This window comes from Gekko japonicus, unplaced genomic scaffold (assembly GCF_001447785.1).
Source record: "Gekko japonicus isolate JY-2015 unplaced genomic scaffold, Gekko_japonicus_V1.1 scaffold1774, whole genome shotgun sequence".
Taxonomy (NCBI): Eukaryota; Metazoa; Chordata; class Lepidosauria; order Squamata; family Gekkonidae; genus Gekko; species Gekko japonicus.
Window position 1 is genome coordinate 182384 of NW_015159768.1, and position 25885 is coordinate 208268.

The window sequence follows — 25885 nt, forward strand, 5'->3', positions numbered from 1 at the left end:
CCCCCCCCCCCCCCCAAAAAAATCCAGCAGTCTCAAAGTAGGGCAAGATATACAAATGGTGTCTCGCTTTTATCTAGCTGCAGCTCACATTTATGCAGCGGCTCAGAAGTCGGAATCTGCCGTGCTCAAGTATGCCCTTTGATGTTTCGGTCCCAGCGAGAATCAGGCGGGGTGTCAAGGCGGCAGGGACGGGAGTTTCTCTTCTGCCAAATCAGAGGCCTGCCGTTTTTGTCAAGTGGCAGATTCTGGGTCAGTTTCTGAGACAAGGAGCTGGCGTCACCCGGACTGCCTGTCTCCGGGTTGACGGGGAAGTTAGCAAGGTGGGCTGGCAGAATGGGAAGTAACGGGCAGGATCGCACACCGACGTATACCAGGGTCAGGTTCAAGAGGGGCGCGTCTCGAAAGGATCAGGACACTAAATTAAAAGGAGATTCTTTTTTATTGAAGTACAAATAAGAAACACACACCAAAGCGAAACAATAACACGATCAAACAAGGCTATGGAGAAACGGAGGCGCTAGAAACAAGGAGGAGGAGATTGGATTTATACCCCACCCTTCACTACCCGAAGGAATCTAAGAGGAGTTTACAAAGTCCTTCCCCTTCCCCTCCCCACAACAGACACCCTGTGAGGTCGGTGGGGCTGAGAGAGCTCTCTCAAGAACTGCTCCTGAGAGATCAGCTCTGAGAGAACATGTGACTGACCCCAGGTCACACCAGCAGCTGCATGTGGAGGCGTGGGGAATGAAACCCGGTTCTCCCAGATTAGAGTCCGCACTCCTGACCACTATACCAAACTGGCTCTATGAGAAAGCTCAGCTCTGTTGTCTGTTTGTTTGTTTAACCCATTTATACCCCACCGTTATAGCTGTCTTTATCTGCTTGCTTTAATATATGAGTGGATGTAGGGCTCTCAGCCTCCAGGTGGGGCCTGGAGATCTCTTGGGCTTACAACTGATCTCCAGGCGACAGAGATGCAGAGGAGAAGGAGGAGGAGGAGATTGGATTTATACCCCACCCTTCACTACCCGAAGGAGTCTCAGAGCGGCTTACAAACTCCTTTCCCTTCCCCTCCCCACAACAGACACCCTGTGAGGTCGGTGGGGCTGAGAGAGCTCTTGACAGAAAAGGCTCTTTTTCAAGAACAGCTCTGACAGAACTATGGCTCGCCCAAAGTCACCCAGCAGCTGCAAGTGGAGGTGTGGGGAATCAAACCCAGTTCTCCCAGATTAAAGTCTGCACACTTAACCACGACACCAAACTGTGTAGCGTCCTGGGGGACAGGACAAAGGAAACCCGGAGGTTTCCCAGTCTGTGATTAATTGATGTAGAGGGGCTACAGTAGCTGTGAGGGCACCTTAATGAGCACTTCCTGGAATGCCGGCACAGGGTTTGATGGCTGGTATTTGTCTAAGGTCTTAATAGGTTTTGGATAACCCGGAGAATCCCATCAGGAGATGAGTCGCAGGAACTGGAAATGTAGATGTCTTGCTGTTAAGAAATGCAAAGGTGACAGAGGAGATGTGGCCAAGAGGAGATGTGCACATTGGAGAGGGGCAAAGGGTTTCTCAGGGGAAGACGATCCCCATATCGGGACATGCTCGAATGCAGCGGCGGGGGGGGCCGGGGGCAGATGACACGTAGACGACCAGGGCTATTTTTGGGCAGGAACACACAGGAACGGAGTTCCGGCTGGCTCCCAAGTTGGCCACGCCCAGCAGGAACTCATTAGCATAATAGGCCACACCATAATAGGCCACACCCAGTGGCAGGAACTCATTCGGATTGGCTACATTAGGGGTGTGTGGCCTAACATGCAAAGGAGTTCCTGCTCCAAAAAAAGCCCTGGGTTTTGACAACAAACAAAGTAAACAGAATAAGAAGCAAAAGGTGGGTGTGGCTGGATGACCACACTTCTGGGGACATGGGGTGTGGCCTAATATGCTAATGAGCTGTGCTGTCTTGGGTGTGGCCTAATATGCTAATGAGTTCCTGATGGGCTTTTTCTACAAAAAAAGCCCTGGAAGACAAATGTTCTGGTTCAGCAGCCTCCGCCGTCTCGTGGGCTACTGTATAATTAGTTTGCTCTGGAGCCATCTTTCCTGAGCTAAGACAAAAACGTGCGTGACGGAGGCTAAAAAACTGTGAGCTGCCTCACACTGACTCAGCTTAGAGGGGACACTGCTCCCTGGGTGTCTCTGCCGTTCCGCTGTCTTGTTCTTATCTTAGCCATCTTGTCTTTGCTGCCAGGAGTTAACCTTGGACGCTGTCGGGTTATAAAGAGGAGGCTGCCGTTGACATTTCCTTTCCTTTTGTACTCTTAGAAGCTCACTGATTCACGAGTCCCGAGCAGCAGAAAACACTTGTTATTTTTTAGATGCAAGGGCTGATAGGACCGAGACAGATTTTGCCGTTGCCAGAGTGATCGTGGGATCCTCGTCGCTGGGCAGAAGAGCTTGGGTTTCCCGAGTACAGGGGGGCGGTTGGTTGAATAAAGGCTTGATATAGTAAAGGTAAAGGTTTCCCTTGCTCGAAAGCCAGTCGAGTCCGACTCTAGGGTTGCAGTGCTCATCTCCGTTTCAAAGCCGAAGAGCCAGCGCTGTCCGAAGACGTTTCCGTGGTCATGTGGCCGGCGTGACTAAACACCGAGGCGCACGGAACGCTGTTCCCTTCCCACCGAAGCGGTCCCTATTTATCTACTTGCAATTTCTTGCTTTCGAACTGCTAGGCTGGCAGGAGCTGAGACTAGAGACGGGAGCTCACTCCGTCATGCGGCACACTCGGGTCTCGAACTGCTGAACTACTGACCTTCCACAGCCTGCAGTTCGGCTTCTTAACCACTTGAGCCACCGCAGCTTTATGATATAGTAATCCCTCATAAATAAAGGCTTAATATAGTAATCCCTCATCATCTCAAAAAAATCTGCATCCCAGCAGGGCGTGGAAGGTCCCGTTAAGGCCACCAGGGCAGATTCTGTCAGTGTAGGACCTATTCAGAAACCTCCCTTGCAAAACCATTGTAGGCATGATGTTCAGTCTTGCAAACAACGAAGCTCTGCAATAACGTGGGATGGTAAGATAGTACATATTGGGGGGGGGAGTAAAGATTTGGGGTAAGAAAGACCAAAAAATAGGGGTGATCATACTCTGCGGGCTCTCAGAATCCAACGACTGTGGTCGATTTCCAGGGCTCACTTTTTGATCACAGAAAATGCTTTGGTTTTTCCCCCATCTCAAAAATATCATCAATCAGCATCCCAACTTTCATCAGTTTCTTTTTTAAAAAATAGAGTTTTATTAATCTATCTATAGAAAGGGGGGAAGGGGAGGGGGGGAGGAAGGAAGGGATCCAAATGAACATTCTGCATGCAAATCTCCTCCTGAAAGTTTCCCAACGATTATAACCAATGTTCCCTCTAAGCTATGGAGTCCTGTGAGCAAAAATTCTACTCTGTGAGCTACTGGCATTAAAGTTGTGAGCAAGCAATTTGGCAACTGCATAAATTAGTTTGCTCTGGAGCCATCCTTGCTGAGCTAAGACAAAAATGTGTGAGCTGGAGGCTAAAAAACTATGAGCTAGCTCACACTAACTCAGCTTAGAGGGAACACTGCCTCTAAGCTGTGGAGTCTTGTGAGCAAAAATTCTACTTTGTGAGCTACTGGCATTAAAGCTGTGAGCCAGCAATTTGCCTTCTGCATAAATTAGTTTGCTCTGGAGCCATCCTTCCTGAGCGAAGACAAAAATGTGTGAGCTGGAGGCTAAAAAACTGTGAGCTAGCTCACACTAACTCAGCTTAGAGGGAACACTGATTATAACCATCTTTCTTATTGTTCCTCATTTAGTTTCTCAGTAGCTATGCTTTAACCAGTCATAGAACGCCCTCCATGGTCCCATAAGTTCTTCTTCCATTTTTCCTTTTAGTATATTTGTCAATCTGACCATTTCAGCTGATTCCATAATCTTCGTTATCAACTCATTAAGCGTTGGGATTTTCAATGTCCTCCATGTTGTTGCGAACAAGATTCTGGCTGCTGTTATAACATGTAAAATAAAATGTCTATGGTTCTTATCGAAGTCATCTGGCAGACAGTTTAACAAGAATATTTCTGGTTTAAAAACTATTGTCATATTCAACACTGATTGTAAGAGAATATGTACTCCAATCTAGTATTTATGAACTTTTTTACATGTCCACCACATATGATAGTATGATCCAACATGATTATTACATTTCCAGCATCTGTTACTCAAGTTTTTATACGTTTTAGCTAACCTATCTGGGGTTAGGTGCCATCTATAGAACATTTTATACAAATTTTCTTTAAATGCAACCGTCAACTTTCATCAGTTTCTCATCCAGGGCTTTCAACCAAGTTGATTTCTGGATATCCCGATTTAAAGCAGCTAACAAACCATCTTCAGCACAGAGCTGTTGACCATGCTCAGAGTTAACTGAAGTTGGTCTCAAAGTCCTCTGGACTCAGGGCTCCCATAGGCTCAACCCCTTCCCCTGTCTGTTTGCTCCATCGTCACAACGGTGCAAAATCTCCAGCTGTTTCCTGGCTTCTCGCTTATGTACTTAAGCCTCTTTACAAGTCCATACCTAAGCTGGGTCACAATTGGAAACAGATTGGAAGGAAATCCCGTGGCACCTATATTCATTGCTGGTGGGAGTGTCCCAAGGTTCAGATCTTCTGGAGAGAAGTCAATGCCCAAATATTTCTAATTACAGGTTGCGCCCTCCAACTGCAACCCTCCTCGTTCCTCCTGAACCATTGGAGTCATTCTGCCCCTAATGGGCTTATGAAAGAGCTAATAGAATTATGTCTTGCGGCTGCTAGGAATGTTATTGCATTTCACTGGAAATCTAAGAAGACGTTACAACTGAGTGATTGGTATCTGGAATTGTGGGACTTTTTTCTACAAGACAAAGTTTCCACTAGTACCCTTAGATCTGAAAATCAACCCGTTCCTGACAATCCCCAAGAAAAATGGATGCCCCTCTTAGAAGCGTCAGCAGCACATAAAATTGACACCTCCCTGTTTGCTCTACATAAATATCAGGATCTACTTTCTTATTTTTGACTGTTTTTTAAAATTTAATTTAAAAAAGAAGAAGAAGAAGGAAATCACCCAGGCCATCCTCGGTTTTTCCCCATGCCCCCATCTTCAGAGATTTTCTCAGAGTAACTTAAAAGTGACCTGCCCTGGCCTGGGTGGTTCAGACTAGCCCGATCTTGTCAGACCTGGGTCAGCTAAGCAGGGTCGGCCCTGGTTTGTACTTGGATGGGAGACCACCACGGAAGTCCAGTGTTGGAGGCAGGTCATGACAAACCTCCTCTGAGCAATTTCTTGCCTTGAAAACTCTGTGGGTTTATGACGGACCCCCGTATCTCCTCAGCTGTCTGACAGATTTTTCCCGCCAGATTTTCAGTTCCCCTCAGTGACTGAGTAGCCCCACAGTAGCGTGTATATCTTTATCATAAAAGACTTGACTGTCCTATGTTTAGATATTTAGGTAAGGCTTTTTCTCAGCTCAGGAACTCTACTGAAAAATACAGGAGCTGTCCGGTTTTCTCTAAGCTCCTGAGAAATGGCACTTGAGGCAAATTTAACTTCCAAAAACAGAATAAAGATTTTATTAAACAGGCAGGGAATGAATGTATAATGGGAAGAGTCAAGGTTTTGAGATTGCTGAGGTAAAAACTTTCTATTATTTACAGAGTTGAATTCATAGAACATTCAAGAGAGTGTACTTGTAGTTTTGTTTCAGTGCTTTCCATTTCTTTCTTTGAGAGGTACTTTGTTTAGTATCTCTCAGCACAACACAGTTCTTGTTGATGTTTCTAGATTTCTTCCTTCAGATATTGCCAGTTTTCCTTTAGATAATACAGCTTTTCATTAATTCCTGAGGTGTCTAAGCCTCTCTCCTTTATCACAGACCAGGGCTCTCTTCCCAACCCCTTTCGCTGGCAAGAAGTTATTCTCCTTGTCCATAATAAGCAATAACTTCTTTTACTATTTGGCTTGTCTGGAAGTTCTCTCTAACTTCCCAGACCTTCTGCCAAATCCTTCTCCAGTACCCATTGTCTGTATAAGGCTGTTCTGTAGCTTTGCTTACTGAGAATCTAAGTTCTCCCTCAGAGCAGTGTTAATATATTTAGACAATGGGGGTTTTCTTCTTCTTTCTTGTAAAAGTACTTTTCTGACTATTGCCTGTTGGAAAACACTGAGTCCCCAAAAGTCTCTTCCCTGGCTACTGATCCCGGACGTTGGTTTTCAGAAGACCAAATTGCAAAAAGACCCCTTTCCCCTCCAGACCAGCTGTTTCATATCTCTCTCAGCTGATGCTGGCCAATCAGAGTGTGAGCAGAGCAGCCAATCACCTTAGCTCTTCTCTCCAGGGAAGATTAACTCCTAACCTCCCTGACTCTCTGCACGAAGCAGCATTTTAAAATGCCATCACAGGGTGCTATTCCGTGACTTGACAGCATGCAATGATAAACCACCTCTGTCTCTTGCCTTGAAAAACCTACAGGGTCACTGTAAGTCAGCTGCTACTTGATGGCCCGTTATGCGCATCACTTATACCTAAAACCATTTTCCCCCCCAACCCTGCTAACATGCATTAAAACTTCATTAACAAGAATTTATTTCAGGTTAGTGAAGGGAACCGCGTATCACTGGGACCTCCTCCTCGTGGCTCTGATCAACACCGGGCTGTCGCTCTTCGGGCTGCCGTGGATCCACGCTGCGTTCCCTCACTCGCCGATGCATGTCCGAGCTCTGGCCTACGTGGAGGAGAGGGTGGAGAACGGGCACATCTATGAGACGTAAGTGGTACCCCTTTTTTTTGGGCTCCCCGGAGGGGATTTTTTTTATTGCATTTTTATAAAGACTACAAACTACAACAGAAATAGGGAAGGGGACTAAATTAAGGGATAAAGAAAAGATACCCACTACTATCTAAAAGCCCAAGAGAGGAGATAATCTAGTTAGCTTTGCACACGTTATCTCAATCACGCTAATCCCATTATGAACTGATTCAACTATAGTATTATCTTTTTCATATCTTAACTATCACTGTTAACCCGAAAGACCCCTAAGCATCTAGTATCAAAGAAAAAAACGTTTTTTCAAAGGTACAATTCAGAGTCCTTCAGCCTTCATTTCCCCTTGCCCAGTCTCTTCTGCAGTTTATAAGGACTTTTAGGGGCGGCTGCCCCTTTCTCTGATAGAGAGTCCTCTCCGGAAGACCCCGAGTCCAGCTCGCCGCTGGACTTACTGTCCATCCCTTCTTTTTCTTCCTCCTCTGGCTCTCCCATCTGGACTCTCAAAAATGTCCATGCTTTCTGAACAGAGTCAATCTTTTCCTTTTTATCCTTGATTTTGAAGATTACCCCTTCTGGTGTTAGCCATCTGTATCCAATTGCATTTGTCTGGAGAAAAAGAATTAAATCTTTGTACTTCTTTCTCCTTTGTCTTATTTCAAATGGAATGTCTTTTGGGATTCTGATAGCATTATCTCCAATTGTCAAAGGGGCTCCAGATGCCTCTTTCAAGATTGCATCCCTCACACATCTCTTCGAGAATCTTATCACTATTTCCCCAGGCAGATTGTTTTTCTTTATATATCCTGAATATGACCTGTAGGCCACATCCATATCGCTCAACAAAGATTCCACCTTCATCTCTGTCATTGGGGCCAATAATTCACTCATCTTCTCCTTCAGATTCTCTCCTTTAGTCTCTGGAAGGCCCTGGAAGCGAAGAATCAAATTAGCTTTTTCCAGTTGTAACAGCTGATCTTCCGTGGAGATTTGCTTCTTTTCCAGCTTTTGTACTTTCTTCTTCACCTTTTGTGCAGTGGCATCCACTTCTTTCACCTTCTCAGCTGTTTGGTTCATCATTTTAAGTGTTTCACTCAATTGATTTTGCTGGGTGGTGATACATTGATGACAACTGCTGCTTGAGATTATTCATCTGGTCCAGTAGAGGGCGCATGGATTCCGCCAATGTCTTTGCCAGCTCGCTGGTTGCTTCTGGTCTTGGGCTCTCAGTCCCTTTCGCTTTTAAAAGTTTCTCTTTCTCCATCCTCTTCCCCGCCATCTTTGTGGATTGTTTACTTTAACCGATATTTTAAAAGTCTCTGAATATGTGCTTGTATGCTCGAACTCGCCTTGGTAAGTCTTTCTTAACAGTTTTATTCGCTTTTTCTTCCGCTCCCCCCCTCCAATTCGCTTTTAAGTACATGCGTTTGGGAGGTGTCCCTCCCCCGCTCGCCTCACTTTCTGTTCCGTGGGAGGTTTGGGGAGCTTTCTTTTCCTTTTATTTAAACGCTTAGATTGAACTCATGTTCATAGTTGGTCCTCAGACCTCGTTTAAGCTCTGTTTCTTTCGCTCGACCTCCTGCGCTTGCCCCGGTCAGCGTCACTTGGTTCCATTCGGTCACAAAGCACATAGCACAAAGAACATTCAGGACGGAGAGGCGCCTCAATTCCCCGGCATCGCGCCGGCGCCAGCGAAGAGGCAACCCATGAAATTGCTGAGCGGTCGGGTTAGAACGGATAAAAGAAAGTACTTCTTCACCCAAAGAGTGATTAACACTTGGAATTCACTGCCACAGGAGGTGGTGGCAGCTACAAGCATGGACGTCTTCAAAAGGGAATTAGATAAGCATATGGAGCAGAGGTCCATCAGTGGCTATTAGCCACAAGGTATAGATAGGGACTCTGGGGCAAGTGATGCTCTGTCTTCTTGGTGCTTGGGTGGGGGGGGGCAACAGTGGGAGGGCTTCTAATGTCCTGGCCCCACTGGTGGACCTCCTGATGGCACCTGGTATTTCTGGCCACTGTGTGATACAGAGTGTTGGACTGGATGGGCCTTTGGCCTGATCCAACATTATGTTCTTAACCCCTCGAGGGTCCCATGGCCAGAGCCCCTTCAGGCGGGTCTCTGGGGGGGTGATGATCCTGCGCACCCCCTCCTTCGGCCAGAGCGCAGCTTCACCCCCGGGAGGTCCGGGAGGTGTGACTGCTCAGCGTGCCGCCATAGACCGGAAACTCTAAGTGGTACCCTTTTGAAGGTCCGGACCATGCTGAGCCGTTGGAGGGCTCTGGGTCAGAGCACTGAGCCATAAAGCTGACGCTAGGGGTAATGCTGTTTTAAAACTGAAACGAGCCAGAGGCTGTAGCCGGCTAGGTGGGTTTGAATGTAAGAGACTCTGAGTTTTGAATCCTGCAAAGGAGGGAACCATGGCTCAGTGGTAGAGTCTCTGCTTGGCACGCAGAAGGTCCCAGGTTCAATCTCTGGCATTGCCAGTGGAAAGGACCAGGTAGTAGGTGATGAGAAAGACCTCAGCTTGAAACCCTGGAGAGCTGTAAAGAGGGGCCGTGGCTCAGGGGTAGAGCATCTGCTTGGCATGCAGAAGGTCCCAGGTTCAGTCCCCAGCATCGCCAGTGGAAAGGACCAGGCAGTGGGTGACGTGAAAGACCTCAGCCTGAGACCCTGGAGAGCTGTAAAGAGGGGCCGTGGCTCAGTGGTAGAGCCTCTGCTTGGCACGCAGAAGGTCCCGGGTTCAGTCCCCGGCATCTCCAGTTAAAAGGGTCAGGTAGCGCGTGATGGGAAAGACCTTGGTCCGAGACCCTGGAGAGCTGTAAAGAGGGGCTGTGGCTCAGTGGTAGGGTATCTGCTTGCCATGCAGAAGGTCCCAGGTTCAGTCCCCAGCATCGCCAGTGGAAAGGACCAGGCAGTAGGTGATGTGAAAGACCTCAGCCTGAGACCCCGGAGAGCCACTGCTGGTCTGAGTAGACAATATTGATCTCGATGGGTTGCTGGGTCTGATTCAATATCAGGCAGCTTCATGTGTATATATGCATGTGTATATATGTGAAGGGCAGGGGAGGTGGCACGGTACAGCCCGATCTTGTCGGATCTGGGAAGCTATACTGTGACATGCAGTGGCTCTCCCCACTGTCAGTTTGGTGCAGCCAGTTTGGTACAGTGGTTAGGAGTGCGGGGTTTGATTCCCCGCTCCTCCACTTGCAGCTGCTGGTGTGACCTTGGGTCAGTCACAAGTTCCCTCAGAGCTGTTGTCTCAAGACCAGTCCTCGAGAGAGCTCTCTCAGCCCCGCCTACCTCACAGGGTGTCTGTGTGTGGGGAGGTGAAGGGAAAGGAGTTTGTAAGCCGCTCTGAGACTCCTTTGGGTAGTGAAGGGCAGTCTCTTCTTCTTCTTCTTCTACCTCACAGGGTGTCTGTGTGTGGGGAGGTGAAGGGAAAGGAGATTGTAAGCCGCTCTGAGACTCTGACTGAAGGGCGGGGTATAAATCCAATCACCTCCTCCTCCTCCTCCTTCCTCCTCCTCCTCCTCAAAACCTTGCCTCCTGAGATCGTGGATCTGGAGAAATCTTAGGCATGCAAAATTTAAACAGATCTTTAAAAAAAAGAAGAAATAAAAAGAAGAAATCGAAACAAAGCCACCTCGTGTGCTTGGAACCAAGGTTTTTCCAAAGCCAGTTAAACTGTTGGCAGCATCTCGTAGAGGCCCTCAAGGGAGACCACCACTATTGCCTCTAGCCCCATATTCTCTGATTCGCAGTGTCTCATAGACAGCCTCCTGAGAGCCGTCTAACTAGAGATACCAGGGATTGAACTTGGGACCTTCTGCATGGAACTGTGGCCCCTGCCTGGCACTCTGTGTCCCCTGGAGGATATCAATGAAATGAGAAATGAATGTACTTTGTACCATGGGGGGAAAAACTGTAGGACGGAATAACAGTGCACCATAAAATCATCCCCCCTCAGTACAGTCAACAAAACGGGACATGCAGTAACCAGTGCATTAGGATATTAGAAATCTGGAACCCCCAGAAAGAACTGAAGCAATAGCATGAGTGTTCACAGGACATATGAAGCGGCACAGAAATTACTTACTTACCTACTTACAATAAGCAGTACATAGCAGTATAGACCGCAGTCCCTCATCAAGAAGAAGAAGAAGAAGAGGAGGAGGAGGAGATTGGATTTACACCCCACCCTTTACGCGGAGTCTCCGAACGACTTACAAACTCCTCTCCCTTCCCCTCCACACAGCAGACACCCAGTGAGGTAGGCGGGGCTGAGAGAGCTCTTTCCAGAACTGTCCTTTAGAGAACAGCTCTGACAGAACTACGGCTTGCCCAAGGTCATCCAGCAGCTGCAAGTGGAGGAGTGGGGAATCAAACCCGGTTCTTCAGATTAGAGTCCGCGCACTTCACCACTACACCAAACTGGCTTACTGGCTATCCCGGTAAATTTGTGAACTGTGTTGTATGGTGCAGCCTTATTACCTGTTCAGAAGGGCCCTTTTGAATAGTTCAGTGTTGTGTAGTTTGTGGCAGGCCAGGAGAATGCGGGCTTCCCTAACCTCCTTGGGCCAGCCGTGCCACAAGGCGGGAGCCGCAGCGGAGAGAGCACGCATTTGGGCAGTTGTTGCTTTGGCCCATTTGCAGGTTGGCACCCGAAGAAGGCCCCTTCTGCCACGAGCAGAGTTGTTGGGGCAGAGCTTTGTCCACCCCCGAGGTCCGTGGCATGACTAAGAACCAATAGAGGTAGGTCAAACAGAATAGAGGGCCAACTATAAAAACGTAGTGTATCTCCCTTATAAATAAAAGCCGAATGGTGGTGGCACTTCTCTAGAACATTCCACGCGCTCCGGAATTGGTTGGCGCCCCGGTGTGTCACTCAGAATCTGACCCTACCCACTGGCTGCATTGCTCGAGTCTCGCCTCCAACATTCTAAACAGTTTGCTGTTCATCTCCCTCCTATAGCCAGTCAGAACACAGAGGTTATTTGCATATGCAGCCTCATTGGCCTTTGCCTCGCCCAAAGCCCGGCGTCTCCTGCCTTAATCCTGAGCCCCAAGGTCAGTTGAGAGCCAGTTTAGTGTAGTGGTGAAGTGCGTGGATTCTAATCTGGGAAAACCGGGTTTGATTCCCCACTCCTCCACTTGCACCTGCTGGATGACCTTGGGCAAGCCATAGTTCTGACAAGAGCTGTTCTCTCAAAAGCAGTCCTTGAAAGAGCTCTCTCAGCCCCACCTACCTCCCAGGGTGTCTGTTGTGGGGAGGGAAGGGAAAGGAGTTTGTAAGCCGCTCTGAGACTCCTTCGGGTAGTGAAGGGCAGGGTATAAATCCAATCTCCTCCTCTTCTTCTTCTACCTCACAGGGTGTCTGTTGTGGGGAGGGGAAGGGAAAGGAGTTTGTCAGCCGCTCTGAGACTCCTTCGGGTAGTGAAGGGCGGGGTATAAATCCAATCTCCTCCTCTTCTTCTTCTACCTCACAGGGTGTCTGTTGTGGGGAGGGGAAGGGAAAGGAGTTTGTCAGCCGCTCTGAGACTCCTTCGGGTAGTGAAGGGCGGGGTATAAATCCAATCTCCTCCTCTTCTTCTTCTACCTCACAGGGTGTCTGTTGTGGGGAGGGGAAGGGAAAGGAGTTTGTCAGCCGCTCTGAGACTCCTTCGGGTAGTGAACGGCAGGGTATAAATCCAATCTCCTCTTCTTCTTCTTCTTTTACCTCACAGGGTGTCTGTTGTGGGGAAGGGAAGGGAAAGGAGTTTGTAAGCCGCTCTGAGACGCTGTTGGGTAGTGAAGGGCAGGGTATAAATCCAATCTCCTCTCTTCTCTCTCAGCCCCACCTACCTCCCAGGGTGTCTGTTGTGGGGAGGGGAAGGGAAAGGAGTTTGTAAGCCACTCTGAGGCTCCGAGTGAAGGGCGGGGTATAAATCCAGTCTCCTCCTCCTCTTCTTCTTCTTGGGATGGATAGGTCTTAAAATACTCCCCAGAGAGGCTCGTGTTTGGACCTCGGCAGCTCATCCTTCAGTGGTTTGGGAGCTCCACAGTGGCAGCAACCACCAGTAACCACGACCCTGAGCTCCTCTTCTTTCTAAACCTGATCTCAGACCGTGAGATATGGCTGTTGGTAGCTGAGCCGTGTTAATCCGCTCGTCAGCTTCGCCGCCTGGCGTTTCTGTCCCTGAGGCCTCAGCACTGCGATCCCCTACATGGGATCGGGCGTCCTTCGCTTGTCTGAGTCATTAGCACCATGCTTGCGGGACTGCTGGTCTAGCAGTGGGGTGCCTTCTCGGGGCTGCCGCCACCTTCATCAGTTTCAGCGGAATAATGTTACCATCAGGCCCCGCAGGCTGGTCCGGGCTGCTTCTGAGTCGGCCAAAGGACCGCCTTCGTTATCTCGTGGCCTCCGGCCGACCGGGCCTCTTCACGGACATTTACCACTGATGGAAAGGACAGTTCGCAAAATTTCTATTTTTTATGGCTCGCTTAACCCGTAGCTGCCTGGCTCTGGAGCGGCTGCAGATGTTTAAGGAAATAACATACCTTTTTTTGGAAGAGACGGGGAAGGAGACCTAACGGCCAGCCTCCCCGTTCCCTGTTCGCTCTCCTCCGAAGCGCCGCTTACCTACCAACCAAGCAGAGTTTGTCATTTTAGCAGTAAAAAGGAGTTTGTCAGGGTGTTCTTCCCCGGGGGGCGGGGGTGAAGTTCCTCATTCTCATGAGAGCCAGTCTGGTGTCGTGGTTAAGTGCGCAGACTCTAATCTGGGAGAACCGGGTTTGATTTCCCACTCCTCCACTTGCAGCTGCTGGATGACCTTGGGCAAGCCACAGTTCTGTCAGAGCTGCTCTCTCAAGGGCAATTCTGGAAAGAGCTGTCTCAGCCCTGGGGTTTGTAAGCCGCTCTGAGGCTCCGAGTGAAGGGCGGAGTATAAATCCAATCTCCTCCTCCTCCTCCTCTTCTCCTTCTCCTCCTCCTCCTCCTCCTCCTCTTCTTCTCTTCGTCCTCCCCCCCACCCACTGGAACTGGATGCTATCTTTGAGGCATGAACAAGGCAACTGAGAAGTTTCTCAAATTACCCGGCTCCTTAGGACAAGTTTAAGTTTTGGAGAATATCGGGAGTAGTATTCCCCGCTGAGCTACGCTCAGGTTCCGTTTCGGATAGCACAGAAGCCAAGGAGAAACCCCCGTACCACTAAAAATCAAGTCACTTTTTCTGGGAGAGGATTAAATGGCAGAAAGAAGGATTTTGGCTGCTTCGAGAGGTTTTGTTTAGCCAGTGGCAAAAGGCTAAATTACGGCGATGGATAAGCTCTGAAGGGTACCATGTATAGAAGGGTTTTATTGTACTTAGCCATAGGCCATTACAAACCAGAAACAGAGAGCAAGAGAGCCCCAGGGGATAGCCAGAGCTATGGGTGTTCATTGCTAAGGAGAAAAGGGAATTCTGCCCCCAAGTCTGGTTGCTGTGCTCATAGAATCCCTGTAGAAAGACTTTCAATCTAGCACCGCCTTCTCATTTCTGGTACACTCTGCTCCCTCCAGTGGAGTTCCTCTTCATGGCCTGTATTGTTACCACCACTGCTGTGTAACAGGGTAATGGAGGAGGAGAAGAGATCGGATTTCTACCCCGCCCTTCACTCGGAGTCTCAGAGTGGCTCACAATCTCCTTTCCCTTCCCCTCCCCACAACAGACAGACACCCTGTGAGGCTGGTGGGGCTGAGAGAGCTCTTTCAAGGATTTCCCTTGAGAGAACAGCTCTGAGAGAACTTGTGACTGACCCAAGGTCACACCAGCAGCTGGATGTGGAGAAAGAAGAAGAGATTGGGTTTATACCTCACCCTTCACTACCTGAAGGAGTCTCAGAGCAGCTTACGATCTCCTTCCCCTTCCCCTCCCTGCAACAGACACCCTGTGAGGTAGGTGGGGCTGAGAGAACCCTTTTGAGGACTGCCCTTGAGAGAACAGCTGAGAGAACTTGTGACTGACCCAAGGTCACACCAGCAGCTGCAAGTGGGGGAATCAAACCCGGTTCTCCCAGATCAGAGTCTGCCCACTTAACCACTGCACCAAACTGGCTGCACGCAGCAGTCACCTCCTCCAGGCTCGAGTACTGCAACACACTCTACGTTGGCCTGCCCTTGAGGCTGACCCAGAAGCTCCAGCTGATCCGGAATGCAGCGTTGTGGGCCCTGAGAGGAACGTCACGGGTGGCACACATACAACCCGTGCTGCGCCAGCTGTGCTGGCTTCCGATAGAATTCCGAGTCAAATTCAAGGTTTCGGTGTTGGTCTTTAAGGTCCTGAGCGGTCTGGGACCAACATACCCGTGGGACCGTCTCCTCTGGTATGTCCCCGGGAGAGCATTATGCTCTCTGGATAGCAATCTACTGGTGTTCCCCAGCCCCAAAGATGTCCGTCTGTCCTTGACCAGGGCCGGGGCTTTCTCAGGCCTGGCCCCCGACGTGGTGGAATTCTCGGCCAAACACCACAAGGGCCCCGCGGGCTCTCACGGAATTCCTCAGGGCCTGTGAAGCTGGTCGAGGACAGTGATGGTTTCCACTCTAGCTTGGCACCCTTTTATGCTCTCTGGATCGTTTTGTGCCCCCTCCTCCTCTGCCCACAAGGTGGCCAGGCAGTCCGGAATTGGGGGGGGGGGGGATTTTAGTTTGCCAACTGGAGTTTTAATGTATCTACTGCTTTAATGTTGTTGTTTTTTTTATAAAGATGTTTTTATTAATAAGAACACAAGAGAAGACAGTGTTGGATCAGGCCAAAGGCCCATCCAGTCCAACACTCTGTCTGTCACACAGTGGCCAAAAATACCAGGTGCCATCAGGAGGTCCAGCAGTGGGGCCAGGACAGTAGGAGCCCTCCCACTCTTGCCCCACCTCAAGCACCAAGAATACAGAGCATCCCTTGCCCCAGACCGAGAGGTCCTATCTATTGTTGTTGTTCAGTCCCACAGTCGAGTCCGACTCTTCGCAACCCCATGGACCAGATCCCGCCAGGCCTTCCTGTCTTCCGCCGTCCTCTGACGTTTGCTCCATGGACAGTTCCTATCTATACCTTGTGGCTAAGAGCCACTGATGGACTTCTGCTCCATGTGCTTATCCAGTTCCCTTTTGAAGCCGTCCATGCTCGTAGCCGCCGCCGCCGCCTCCTGTGGCAGTGAATTCCACGTGTTAATCACTCTTTGGGTGAAGAAGGACTTCCTTTTATCCGTTCTAACCCGACCGCTCAGCAATTTCATGGAGTGCCCACGAGTTCTTGTCTTGTGAGAAAGGGAGAAAAGTACCTCTTTCTCTCCCTGCTCTATCCCATGCATAATCGTATAAACCTCGATCATGTCCCCCCCTCAGCCGTCATTTCTCCAGGCTAAAGAGCCCCAAGCACTTCAACCTGTCTTCATAGGGAAAGTGTTCCAACCCTTTGATCATTCTAGTTGTTGTACATTGCCCAGAGTCCTGCAGTAGCCGGGATGGGCGATTCGGAATTCTGTGGACACCGTAGGTGATCCAGGTGCAGTCCGGGACACAGACCAAAGGGGTCCCTGCCCCTCTGAGGACTCACAGTGCGCCTTCAGCTTATAATAATAATAATACTTTCAATTTATTAATCGCTTTTTCCCACTCATGTGGGCTCAGAGCGATTTACAGTTACTCAAAGACAATGGACTAACAATATATTCGTGGGGGATAGGGAAGACAACATGCAATATTTAATCACACACACATTGTAGCTGGTCGAAGGATCCATCTGCAGGCTGTATTAGTCATGTTCCGACGGCATGTATTCTGTCGGCTGGCTGATGAAGTCAGGGCTCTCGTCGCACTGCCACACTGCCACCGCCTGGCCGATTCGCTCCACTGCAGGGAATGCAGATTTTCCCCACTTTTGATCTTGCCGTGCCGCAAATGTCAGTCCTGGCAGCTAACACCTCCCAAGGGGAGTGGTGCGCCCACCCCCTTACGGGTGGTCCCCAATTTATCTACTTGCCGAAGCTTTCGAATCGCTGGGTAGATGATGAGCTAGAGACAAGGCTGGTTGCTCACACCAGCACGGGGCTAGAACTGACAAAGCTTGGCAGTTCAGACGTTATAGTTATGCAGGAGGTTTACCCACTGCGCCACCGCTACCCCTTAACAGGCCAAACCGAGGGCACAGGGCAGTTCGTGGCCAATGTATTGAGGAACTCATTGATTGGACAAATCGTTTACATGACCGCATTAAATCTGAGGGCGTGGCATCAGAAAGAAATAGCATTTTTGTACACAATGGTAGTAAACAAGAATGGTTGACTTATTGTAAAATTCGATAGGAAACCTACAGACAGGAATGACTACTTGCGATACGACTCTTTTCTCCCTATAACATTAAGAAAAAACTCACCATATGGACAGTACTTAAGAGCAAAATGAAATTCTACATTTTTGAGTGATTGTCATGAAGAAAAACTGATTCCATTCCAGCAGTTTATTAATAGGAAATATCCAAAGGAAGTTATTAGTGCAGCTGAAAACAGGGTTGAAAAAAATTGATCGTAGTCATCTATTTAATCTATTGTATTTCATGTATTGAATACTATTGTATATTTGAGAAATATTTGGAGCCTTATGTGATGTTAAGTCTTACAGGATTTATGTATGACTCCAAGACTCCTTTGGGTACTGAAGAAGAGAGAGGAAGAGAGAAGAGGAGATTGGATTTATACCCCACCCTTCACTACCCGAAGGAGTCTCTGAGCGGCTTACAATCCCTTCCCCTTCCCCTCCCCACAGCAGACACCCTGTGAGGTAGGTGGGGCTGAGAGAGCTCTTTCGAGGACTGCCCTTGAGAAAACAGCTCTGAGAGAACTTGTGACTGACCCAAGGTCACACCAGCAGCTGCAAGTGGAGGCATGGGGAATCAAACCCGGTTCTCCCAGATTAGAGTCTGCACTCGTAACCACTGCACCAAACTGTCTTTCACCAGCAGGGTATAAAACCAGTTCTCCTCCTCCTCCTCGGCAGGAAAAAACCACCTGCCCCACCCACTTTCTGAAAACACTTGAAAAGGGGTTGGTGGGCACCCTGTTTTAAGATCCCCGGAGTGCTGTATGTTACTGAATGTTCATAATAGGCACAGCCTGTGCTTTATGGACTGTTTGCTAAGTGGTGACTCAGAGGTTAAGACGCTGAGCTGCAGACCGAAAGGTCTGTACCTCGGCAGTTCAAGACCCGAGTGCCACACGACGGAGTGAGCTCCTGTCCCCAGCTGGGTTGGCAGGAGCTGGGACCAGAGACAGGAGGTGGTGGCGGCTACAAGCATGGACGGCTTCAAGAGGGAATTAGATAAGCATATGGAGCAGAAGTCCATCAGTGGCTATTAGCCACAAGGTATAGACAGGAGCTGCGGTGGCTCAAGTGGTTAAGACGCTGAACTGCAGGCTGTGGAAGGTCGGTAGTTCAGCGGTTTGAGACCCGAGTGTGCCGCATGACGGAGTGAGCTCCCGTCTCTAGTCCCAGCTCCTGCCAACCTAGCAGTTCGAAATCTAGAAATTGCAAGTAGATAAATAGGTACCATTTCGGTGGGAAGGTAACAGCATTCCGTGCACCTTGGTCATGCCGGCCACATGACCACGGAAACGTCTTCGGACAGCGCTGGCTCTTCAGCGTGGGAACGGAGATGAGCACCGCCCCCCGAGAGTCGGATTCGACTGGCTTCCGAGCAAGGGAAACCTTTGCCTTATTTTAAAAAAACCCGAATTGCGCTTCTTCCTCCCCTCCAGGATCGTGAGCGTGAAGGAGACCCGGCTGACCACGCTGGTGGCCAATTCCTTGGTGGGCCTCTCGCTCCTGCTCCTGCCGTTCCCGCTGCAGCTGATCCCCAAGCCCGTCCTCTACGGGCTCTTCCTCTACATCGCCTTGACCTCCATCGACGGGAACCAGCTCTTCGAGAGGGTGGCCCTCCTGCTGAAGAAAGAGCAGGTAAGCGCGGCCGGAAGGCCTGCGAGCCGGAGAGGGGGGAGAGGGCCGCGCACGGCTCTGAGCCTCTGTTTCCTGAGGAAACTCATAATAACGAGTTGATTGCCCGCGGTGAGAAAACACTACCGTTAAAGCGGTCTCTCTGATTGCTTTCATGATCCCGACCGCCCCTCCTCAGACCCTGTTTGTTGACATCTTTGTGCACGGCGCAGCAAAGCTTGCTGGGCACGGCGCCACCTGAGGGCAGCCAGCAAAGAAACCCCAGCCATCCGGTCCAGGAAAGGAAACTTTCACTTCCTGGCCGTTGAAGGGGGCTTGCGTTTGCCTCTCGAGGGTTCCCTAACTCGGCCACAGCTAAAACATTGGGCAGCAAATGGCAGTGTGTAGAAGTCATTTGACTCTGGACTTAAGAACATAAGGACATCAGACGAGTCCTGCTGGATCAGACTAGGGGTCCATCTAGTCCAGCCTCCTGTCCCACACAGGGGCCAGCCAGTTCCTCTGGAGGGCCAACAACAGGGCAGGGAGGCCGAGGCCTTCCCCTGATAAGAACCTCAGAAGAGCCCTGCTGGATCAGACCAGTGAGGGTCGATCTAGTCCAGCCTCCTGTCCCACACAGGGGCCAGCCAGTTCCTCTGGAGGGCCAACAACAGGGCAGGGAGGCCGAGGCCTTCCCCTGATAAGAACCTCAGAAGAGCCCTGCTGGATCAGACCAGTGAGGGTCGATCTAGTCCAGCCTCCTGTCCCACACAGGGGCCAGCCAGTTCCTCTGGAGGGCCAACAACAGGGCAGGGAGGCCGAGGCCTTCCCCTGATAAGAACCTCAGAAGAGCCCTGCTGGATCAGACCAGTGAGGGTCGATCTAGTCCAGCCTCCTGTCCCACACAGGGGCCAGCCAGTTCCTCTGGAGGGCCAACAACAGGGCAGGGAGGCCGAGGCCTTCCCCTGATAAGAACCTCAGAAGAGCCCTGCTGGATCAGACCAGTGAGGGTCGATCTAGTCCAGCCTCCTGTCCCACACAGGGGCCAGCCAGTTCCTCTGGAGGGCCAACAACAGGGCAGGGAGGCCGAGGCCTTCCCCTGACACTAACATGAGAAGAGCCCTGCTGGGTTAGTCCATCTACTCCAGCATCCTGTCTCATACAGTGGCCAGCCCTCTGAAGGGCCAACAACAGGGCAGGGAGGCCGAGGCCTTCCCCTGACACTAACATGAGAAGAGCCCTGCTGGGTTAGTCCATCTACTCCAGCATCCTGTCTCATACAGTGGCCAGCCCTCTGAAGGGCCAACAACAGGGCAGAGAGGCCAAGGCGTCCCCCTGACTCAAACATAAGAAGAGCCATGCCGGATCAGACCAGTAGTTCATCTGGTCCAGCCTCCTGTCTCACACAGTGGCCAATGAGTTCCTCTGGAGGTCCAACAACAGTGAAGCCGAGGCCTTCCCCTGATGTTGTCTCCTGGCTCTCGGATTCAGAGGATTAGTGCCTCTGAATGTGGAGGTTCTCCTCAGTCACCATGACATGCGGATGGTCCCGGGTTCAATCCCCGGCATCTCCCGTTAAAGGACCGGGCAATAAGTGATGTTAAAGACCTCTGACTGAGATCCTGGAGAGCCAAGGTCAGTCTGAATAGACGGGCCTGACCTTGAAGGACCAAGGGTCTGATTCAGTAGAACGTAGTTTCAGGTGTTCACGTGCCTTCTGCAGCCTCGGGCATGTGCTCACGGCGGCAGAACGTTCCTGACAAAAGCTGCCTTTGCGGCCTCCTCATGACTCTGTCTGCCTGACCGTTCTTGTCCAGTTGTGGACTGAAGAAACCGGGGGAATAGGTTGGGCTCTGTAAGTACACTCCACCAACAATGTCTCACATCCAAGGAAGGCTCCTTCTGCCGGTGGAAGGTGCTCCTGTTAGCAGAGCGGACCCTAAGGATCCACCCCAATGTCTTTAGGGAAACAAACTGGTTCCAAGTGGCCATTTTCAGAGGAAGAGGGTGAAACTTTGTGGTAGGAAAGGGGAACCTTAGCGGTCTGATGCAGCTCTTTGGGTCCTGGCCTTTGCCTGCAGGAAGCAAACATCCCTTCCTTCCTTCCTTCCTTCCTTCCTTCCTTCCTTCCTTCCTTCCTTCCTTCCTTCTTCTCCTTTTAATCCTTCCTTCCTTCGTTTCTTTCGCTCTCTCTTTCCTCTCACTTTAATCCTTCCTTCCTTCCTTTCTTTCTTTCTTTCTCTCTCTCTCTCTCTCTCTCTCTCTCTCTCTCTCTCTCTCTCTCTCTCTCTCTCTCTCTCTCTCTCTCTCTCTCTCTCTCTCTCTCTCTCTCTCTCTCTCTCTCTCTCTCTCTCTCTCTCTCTCTCTTTCTTTCTCTCTCTCTCTCCCTCTCTCTCTCTCTCTTTCTTTTCTCTCACTTTAATACTTCTTTCCTTCCTTTCTTTCCTCTCACTTTAATCCTTCCTTTCCTCCTTTCTTTCATTCTTCCTTTTGTTCTTTCCTCTCACTTTAATCTTTCCTTCCTTTCTTTTTCTTTCTTGCTCTCTCTCTTCCTTTCCTCTCACTTTAATCCTTCCTTCCTTCCTTTTGAATTATATCCCGCCCTCCTCGTATTGTAGGCTCAGGGCAGGTACCAACGATTAATGCAGATTTTACAAATTAAAACATATTACGATAATCAGTTAAAATCCATAAAACCATCAGCCTTAATCTTCTGGGTTTCCGAACCGCTTCTGCTGTTGCCACCGAAATTTCAGCTGTCCTTGCTACGGCGTGTTCGTTTTCTCTAGCAAGCAGAAAGACCAAAGAGCGAACCATCTTCTAAGTTTCAGCACGGGGGTTGGGGGGGGCAAGGGATAGCAGCAGAGGATTATTGCGCTTGCTTGAGAAGCCTCCTCGTTTAAACCCAGATTGCCGATTTGGGCCGGAGCAGCCAAACAGTTTCATAGAATGACACCAGTGCGAATAATGAGAAGGGTAGGGTTGTCCTCTCGCTGTCAGAGTGGAGGACTGAGCCTCGCACGATAGTATTTTGTGGGCGACGGTAGAGGTAGGAATGCAAACCGGCAGCTATTAGCACCGAAGACCTGCCACGCCCACGGGCATCTGGGCGCAAGTGGCCCTCGTCTCCATGCCACTGCCACTCATCTGATCAGGCCAGAGGGAGCCTCTCAAAAACTGCTGTTGCTTCATTTTTTTAAATGGTATTTATTGTAAAATTTGGGAATCTAAGCTTTGTCTTGGGGAAAGGCGCTTCGGCTGTGCCAGACACTGTTCTTCTGGCATAAGACGATGAAAGGCAATCCGCCATGATTTCCCGCTGTGTCTCTGCTCATATTCTAAACATTCCTCCGGGCAATCTTAGCTGTGCGTTTCTCCCCCCTCCTGGTGAGATCGTGATGTGCAGTGCTTTTCGATGTGGTGGTCATAACGTTAAACAAAAAGCTTTCACTCTCTTTTTTTTTTTAAAAAATTTATTATTATTTTCTCAAGGGAGGAAAAATGAGATACAGAAGGGGGAAAGGGGAGGGGGAAATATAGATTCCCCAAACTTGTTAAATATCGTGCATTGTTACATACAGCAAGTAAAATCAAATATATTATCAAATGTATTACTTAATTCAAATATAGAAACAATTAATAAAGCATCCATTTTACAGAATTTTGGGTTAGATTCTCTCTCTAAGGAATAAACAACTCTCCCAAAATTAGTAATAATATATTAACGATAAAAGAAAATACATCTTTAACTGTTGAACAGATTCCTATACTAAAAACCTAAATATTGTCTTAACTGTTTACCTGAATCTGGATTTTATTCTTACTGATTATTTAAATATGAATGGAACACAAAATAAAATTTTGAAATTTTAATCACTATCTTCATCATTTTTAACGTGATATCCACATAATTCCAGAACTAAAAAGATTCTTGAAGTCTAGTGTTTCACCTCGGCGCAGGAGAGAGCGAGGCAGATGGAGAGAGACAGTGTGTCAGTTCAGATGTTGCCTAAAAATGTGGTTTAGTTAAACCTCACTGGGGTTAATGTGATTGCCTGAACACAGCTCATGCCACGAGAGCCAGCATGGCGTAGCGGTTAAAATGCCAGACTAGGATTTGGGGAAATCGGGTTCGAATCCCCACTCTGCCATGGAGTCTTGCTGAGTGACCTTGGGTGATTTCCCACAAGCGTAATGCTGACCACATTTTGCCCCGCAGCTTAGTGCGATTTCCCCCGCGTTTTCCACACTCCTGACTACTATACCAAACTGTCTCTTAAAGGTGCTACTGGGCTCTTGCTCTTTTCTACTGCTACAGACTAACACGGCTACCCATCTTGATCTGTAAGTTCCAGGGCTTTCTTTCTGGGGGGGGACATTCCAGAACAGAGTTCCGGAACCTCTTTGACCAAATTCTTTTAAAATGTTTCAAAGTTAATGAGTTTTCAGTATGTAGATTGAAAACTTCATTTCCCTCTGGCATGTCCCGGTGCCTCTTTTTCAAAAAAGAAAGAAAGGAAGGAAGGAAGGAAGGAAGGAAGGAAGGAGCCCTGTCTATAACCACCCTTAAACAGCTAGATTCAAGTTCAGTAGCATTTTGGGGGGCTGTACGAGTCTTCGAGAGTCAAAGCTCCTTTTGTCAGATATCAGAGTCGAGATTCATTTCAGGGCTGGAGCTTCCAAGAGCCAAAGGTGCCTTGGTCAGACAAAGGGAGTTTTGACGCTCGAAAACTCACAACCCAGAAATCTTGTCGGTCTCTAGGGAGCTACTGGACCCAAATCGAGCTGTTCTCCTGCAAATCGTCTCCGACCTCTCGGCCGAAAGAGCGACTCCCCCCTAGTGCGCCCTAAAGCGCCCCGGATCCGAGCTCCTCTCTTCCTGAGGTGCTCGTTCGGGTCTCCGCTCGCGCGGATTCCCTCCTCCACCGCGGGCGGGCGAGACGCCCTCGGGAGCAACCCGAGGATGCGTCCACCATTCGCGGGAGCCAGACCGGAAGCCAGCTACCCTCCAAAGCTAACCATCATTAAAATAAGTCATGGTTTTCAACTGCACTGGAGCTAACCCGGGTTGGATCTGCATGTTGCCCTGTAGTAGCTGGCTGACGTAAGGCAGGCCTTCTCCTCCTCCTCCGCCTCCTCCTCCTTTTATCTTTTTCTCCTGTTTCTTCTTCTTCTTTCTTTTTCTCCTTCTTTTTCTTCTTCTTCTCTTCCTCCTCCTCCTCCTTTATTCTTTATTCTTTCTTTTTCTCCTGTTTCTTCTTCTTTGTTTCTTTCTTCTTTCTTCTTCTTAATTTCTCCTCTTTCTCTTTTCTCCTTTCTTTTTCTCCTTTTTCTTCTTCGTTCTTTCTTTCTTCTTTCTTCTTATTAATTTTTTTTTTAATTTTCTCAAAGTGGGATACAAAAGGGAAGAGGGGGTAGGGGAAAATTTGGATTCATCGAATTTATCAAATATTATGGGTTGTTACATACAACAAGTAAAATCAGATGTATTAGTAAACATGCATATTTCAAATACCGAAGCGGACAATATAACATTGATATTGCAGTGCCTGGGGATGGGTCCCCTCTTTAAAAGAGTAAACAAGAACTTTCCTAACGTTAGTGATAATCTGTTAATCTTGAACCGCTGAAAAAACGTCTACGCTAAAATGAAATCGTCGTTACAACCTGAATACAAGGCAGGCCTTCAGCAGGCGCGATGATGTTACGCTTGCCTGTTCGGAGGTGTGGCTGGTAGTTTTGCTTTCGAGTGGGGGAGCGGGCTCCGTGCTAACGGGTTTTGTATCTTCCAGACAGCCTACCCTCCCACGCATTACATCCGCCGGGTGCCTCAGAGGAAAATCCACTATTTCACCGGCCTGCAGGTTCTTCAGCTCATCATTCTCTGCGGCTTTGGCATGTCTCCGCTGCCCTACATGAAGATGATCTTCCCTCTCATCATGATAGGAATGATCCCCATCAGGTACGACCCACTGGTAGCATCGTTGGCAGTGCCAAAACGGAAGGGTTTCTAAGAGCCTTAAGGTTGGACGGGATTCCGGCCCCTTGGAATTCCTCATCCTATTAACGAGAGCCAGCTTGGTGTAGTGGTTAGGAGCACGGACACTGATCTGGGAAGACCGGATTTGATTCCCCACTCCTCCACGTGCAGCTGCTGGTGTGACCTTGGGTCAGTCACAAGTTCTCTCAGAGCTGTTCTCTCATGAGCCGTTCTCGAAAGAGCTCTCTCAGCCCCACCTACCTCACAGGTGTCTGTTGTGGGGAAGGGAAGGGATAGGAGTTTGTAAGCCGCCCTGAGACTCCTGTGGGTAGTGAAGCGTGGGGTATAAATCCAATCTCCTCTTCTATTTCATTGCTTATTAGATGTCTCATCCCATTGATTGCGTTGACGAACCTAGAACCTAGGATTGCTGGCGAACCTAGAACTAATTGTCCCTCTTCGTTCCCCTGTATCCTAGGTATAACCTGCTCCCCAGGATTATCGAAGCGAAATACTTGGACGCCATGGATGCCGAACACTAGGCCAGAACAGGCCTTGCCCTTTGCAACAGTTCACAGCTCTTTCGGGGGGAACGAAAAGGAAGCTGTCGCCAGGCTGAGTTTCCTCGTCGGAAGTTGGTTCGCGTTGGAACCTCCGCGGCTTCCCAAGACGCTGCACTGCTCCCCGAAGGCCAAAGACTGACCACGCACATGAGTTTCTTGGGGTGGGTGGGGGGGAATGATCCAGTTTTGTTCCGAGTTCAGGCCATCGTTATGGATATCTCCAAGATCCAAGTGTTTTGGAATCGCCACACACTTCTTAGTTTTATGGGGGAATCCCTATTTTACATATTTTTTGAACCCTTCCCTAGAACTGTGCCGACCTCTTAAGGGGGGATTCATCAGTCCCGCCTTTTATCCTGCAGAACCACCGGGCGATTTGGGGCTTCATTGCCGTTCCCCTGACTTGACAAACCCTGTAAACCGTGACTAAGGTGCATGGGAAGCGGGAGGAAGATCCGTTTACCGGCCAGCGCGGCATCTGCAGCCGTGACTTCTTTCGTGTACCACTTGCGCCTGTCAGTTTTGTGCGGTATTCACTCCCGACGCACCCTGAAAAGAAACGTTCC

At 49.3% G+C, this 25885-nt stretch overlaps 1 protein-coding gene across 1 annotated transcript in view; it reads left to right on the top strand.

The window, feature by feature from the left end:
* Positions 1 to 25458, top strand: part of SLC4A11 (solute carrier family 4, sodium borate transporter, member 11) — a gene marked incomplete at its 5' end in the record, with an annotated part of 170768 nt that extends 145310 nt beyond the window's left edge. The window contains 4 exons of the mRNA XM_015406518.1: positions 6661 to 6834; positions 18602 to 18800; positions 24569 to 24738; positions 25235 to 25458. Coding sequence (XP_015262004.1) covers positions 6661 to 6834; positions 18602 to 18800; positions 24569 to 24738; positions 25235 to 25298 — 607 coding nt within the window. The remainder of the gene's footprint in view (positions 1 to 6660; positions 6835 to 18601; positions 18801 to 24568; positions 24739 to 25234) is intronic.
* Positions 25459 to 25885: the final 427 nt, after the last annotated feature.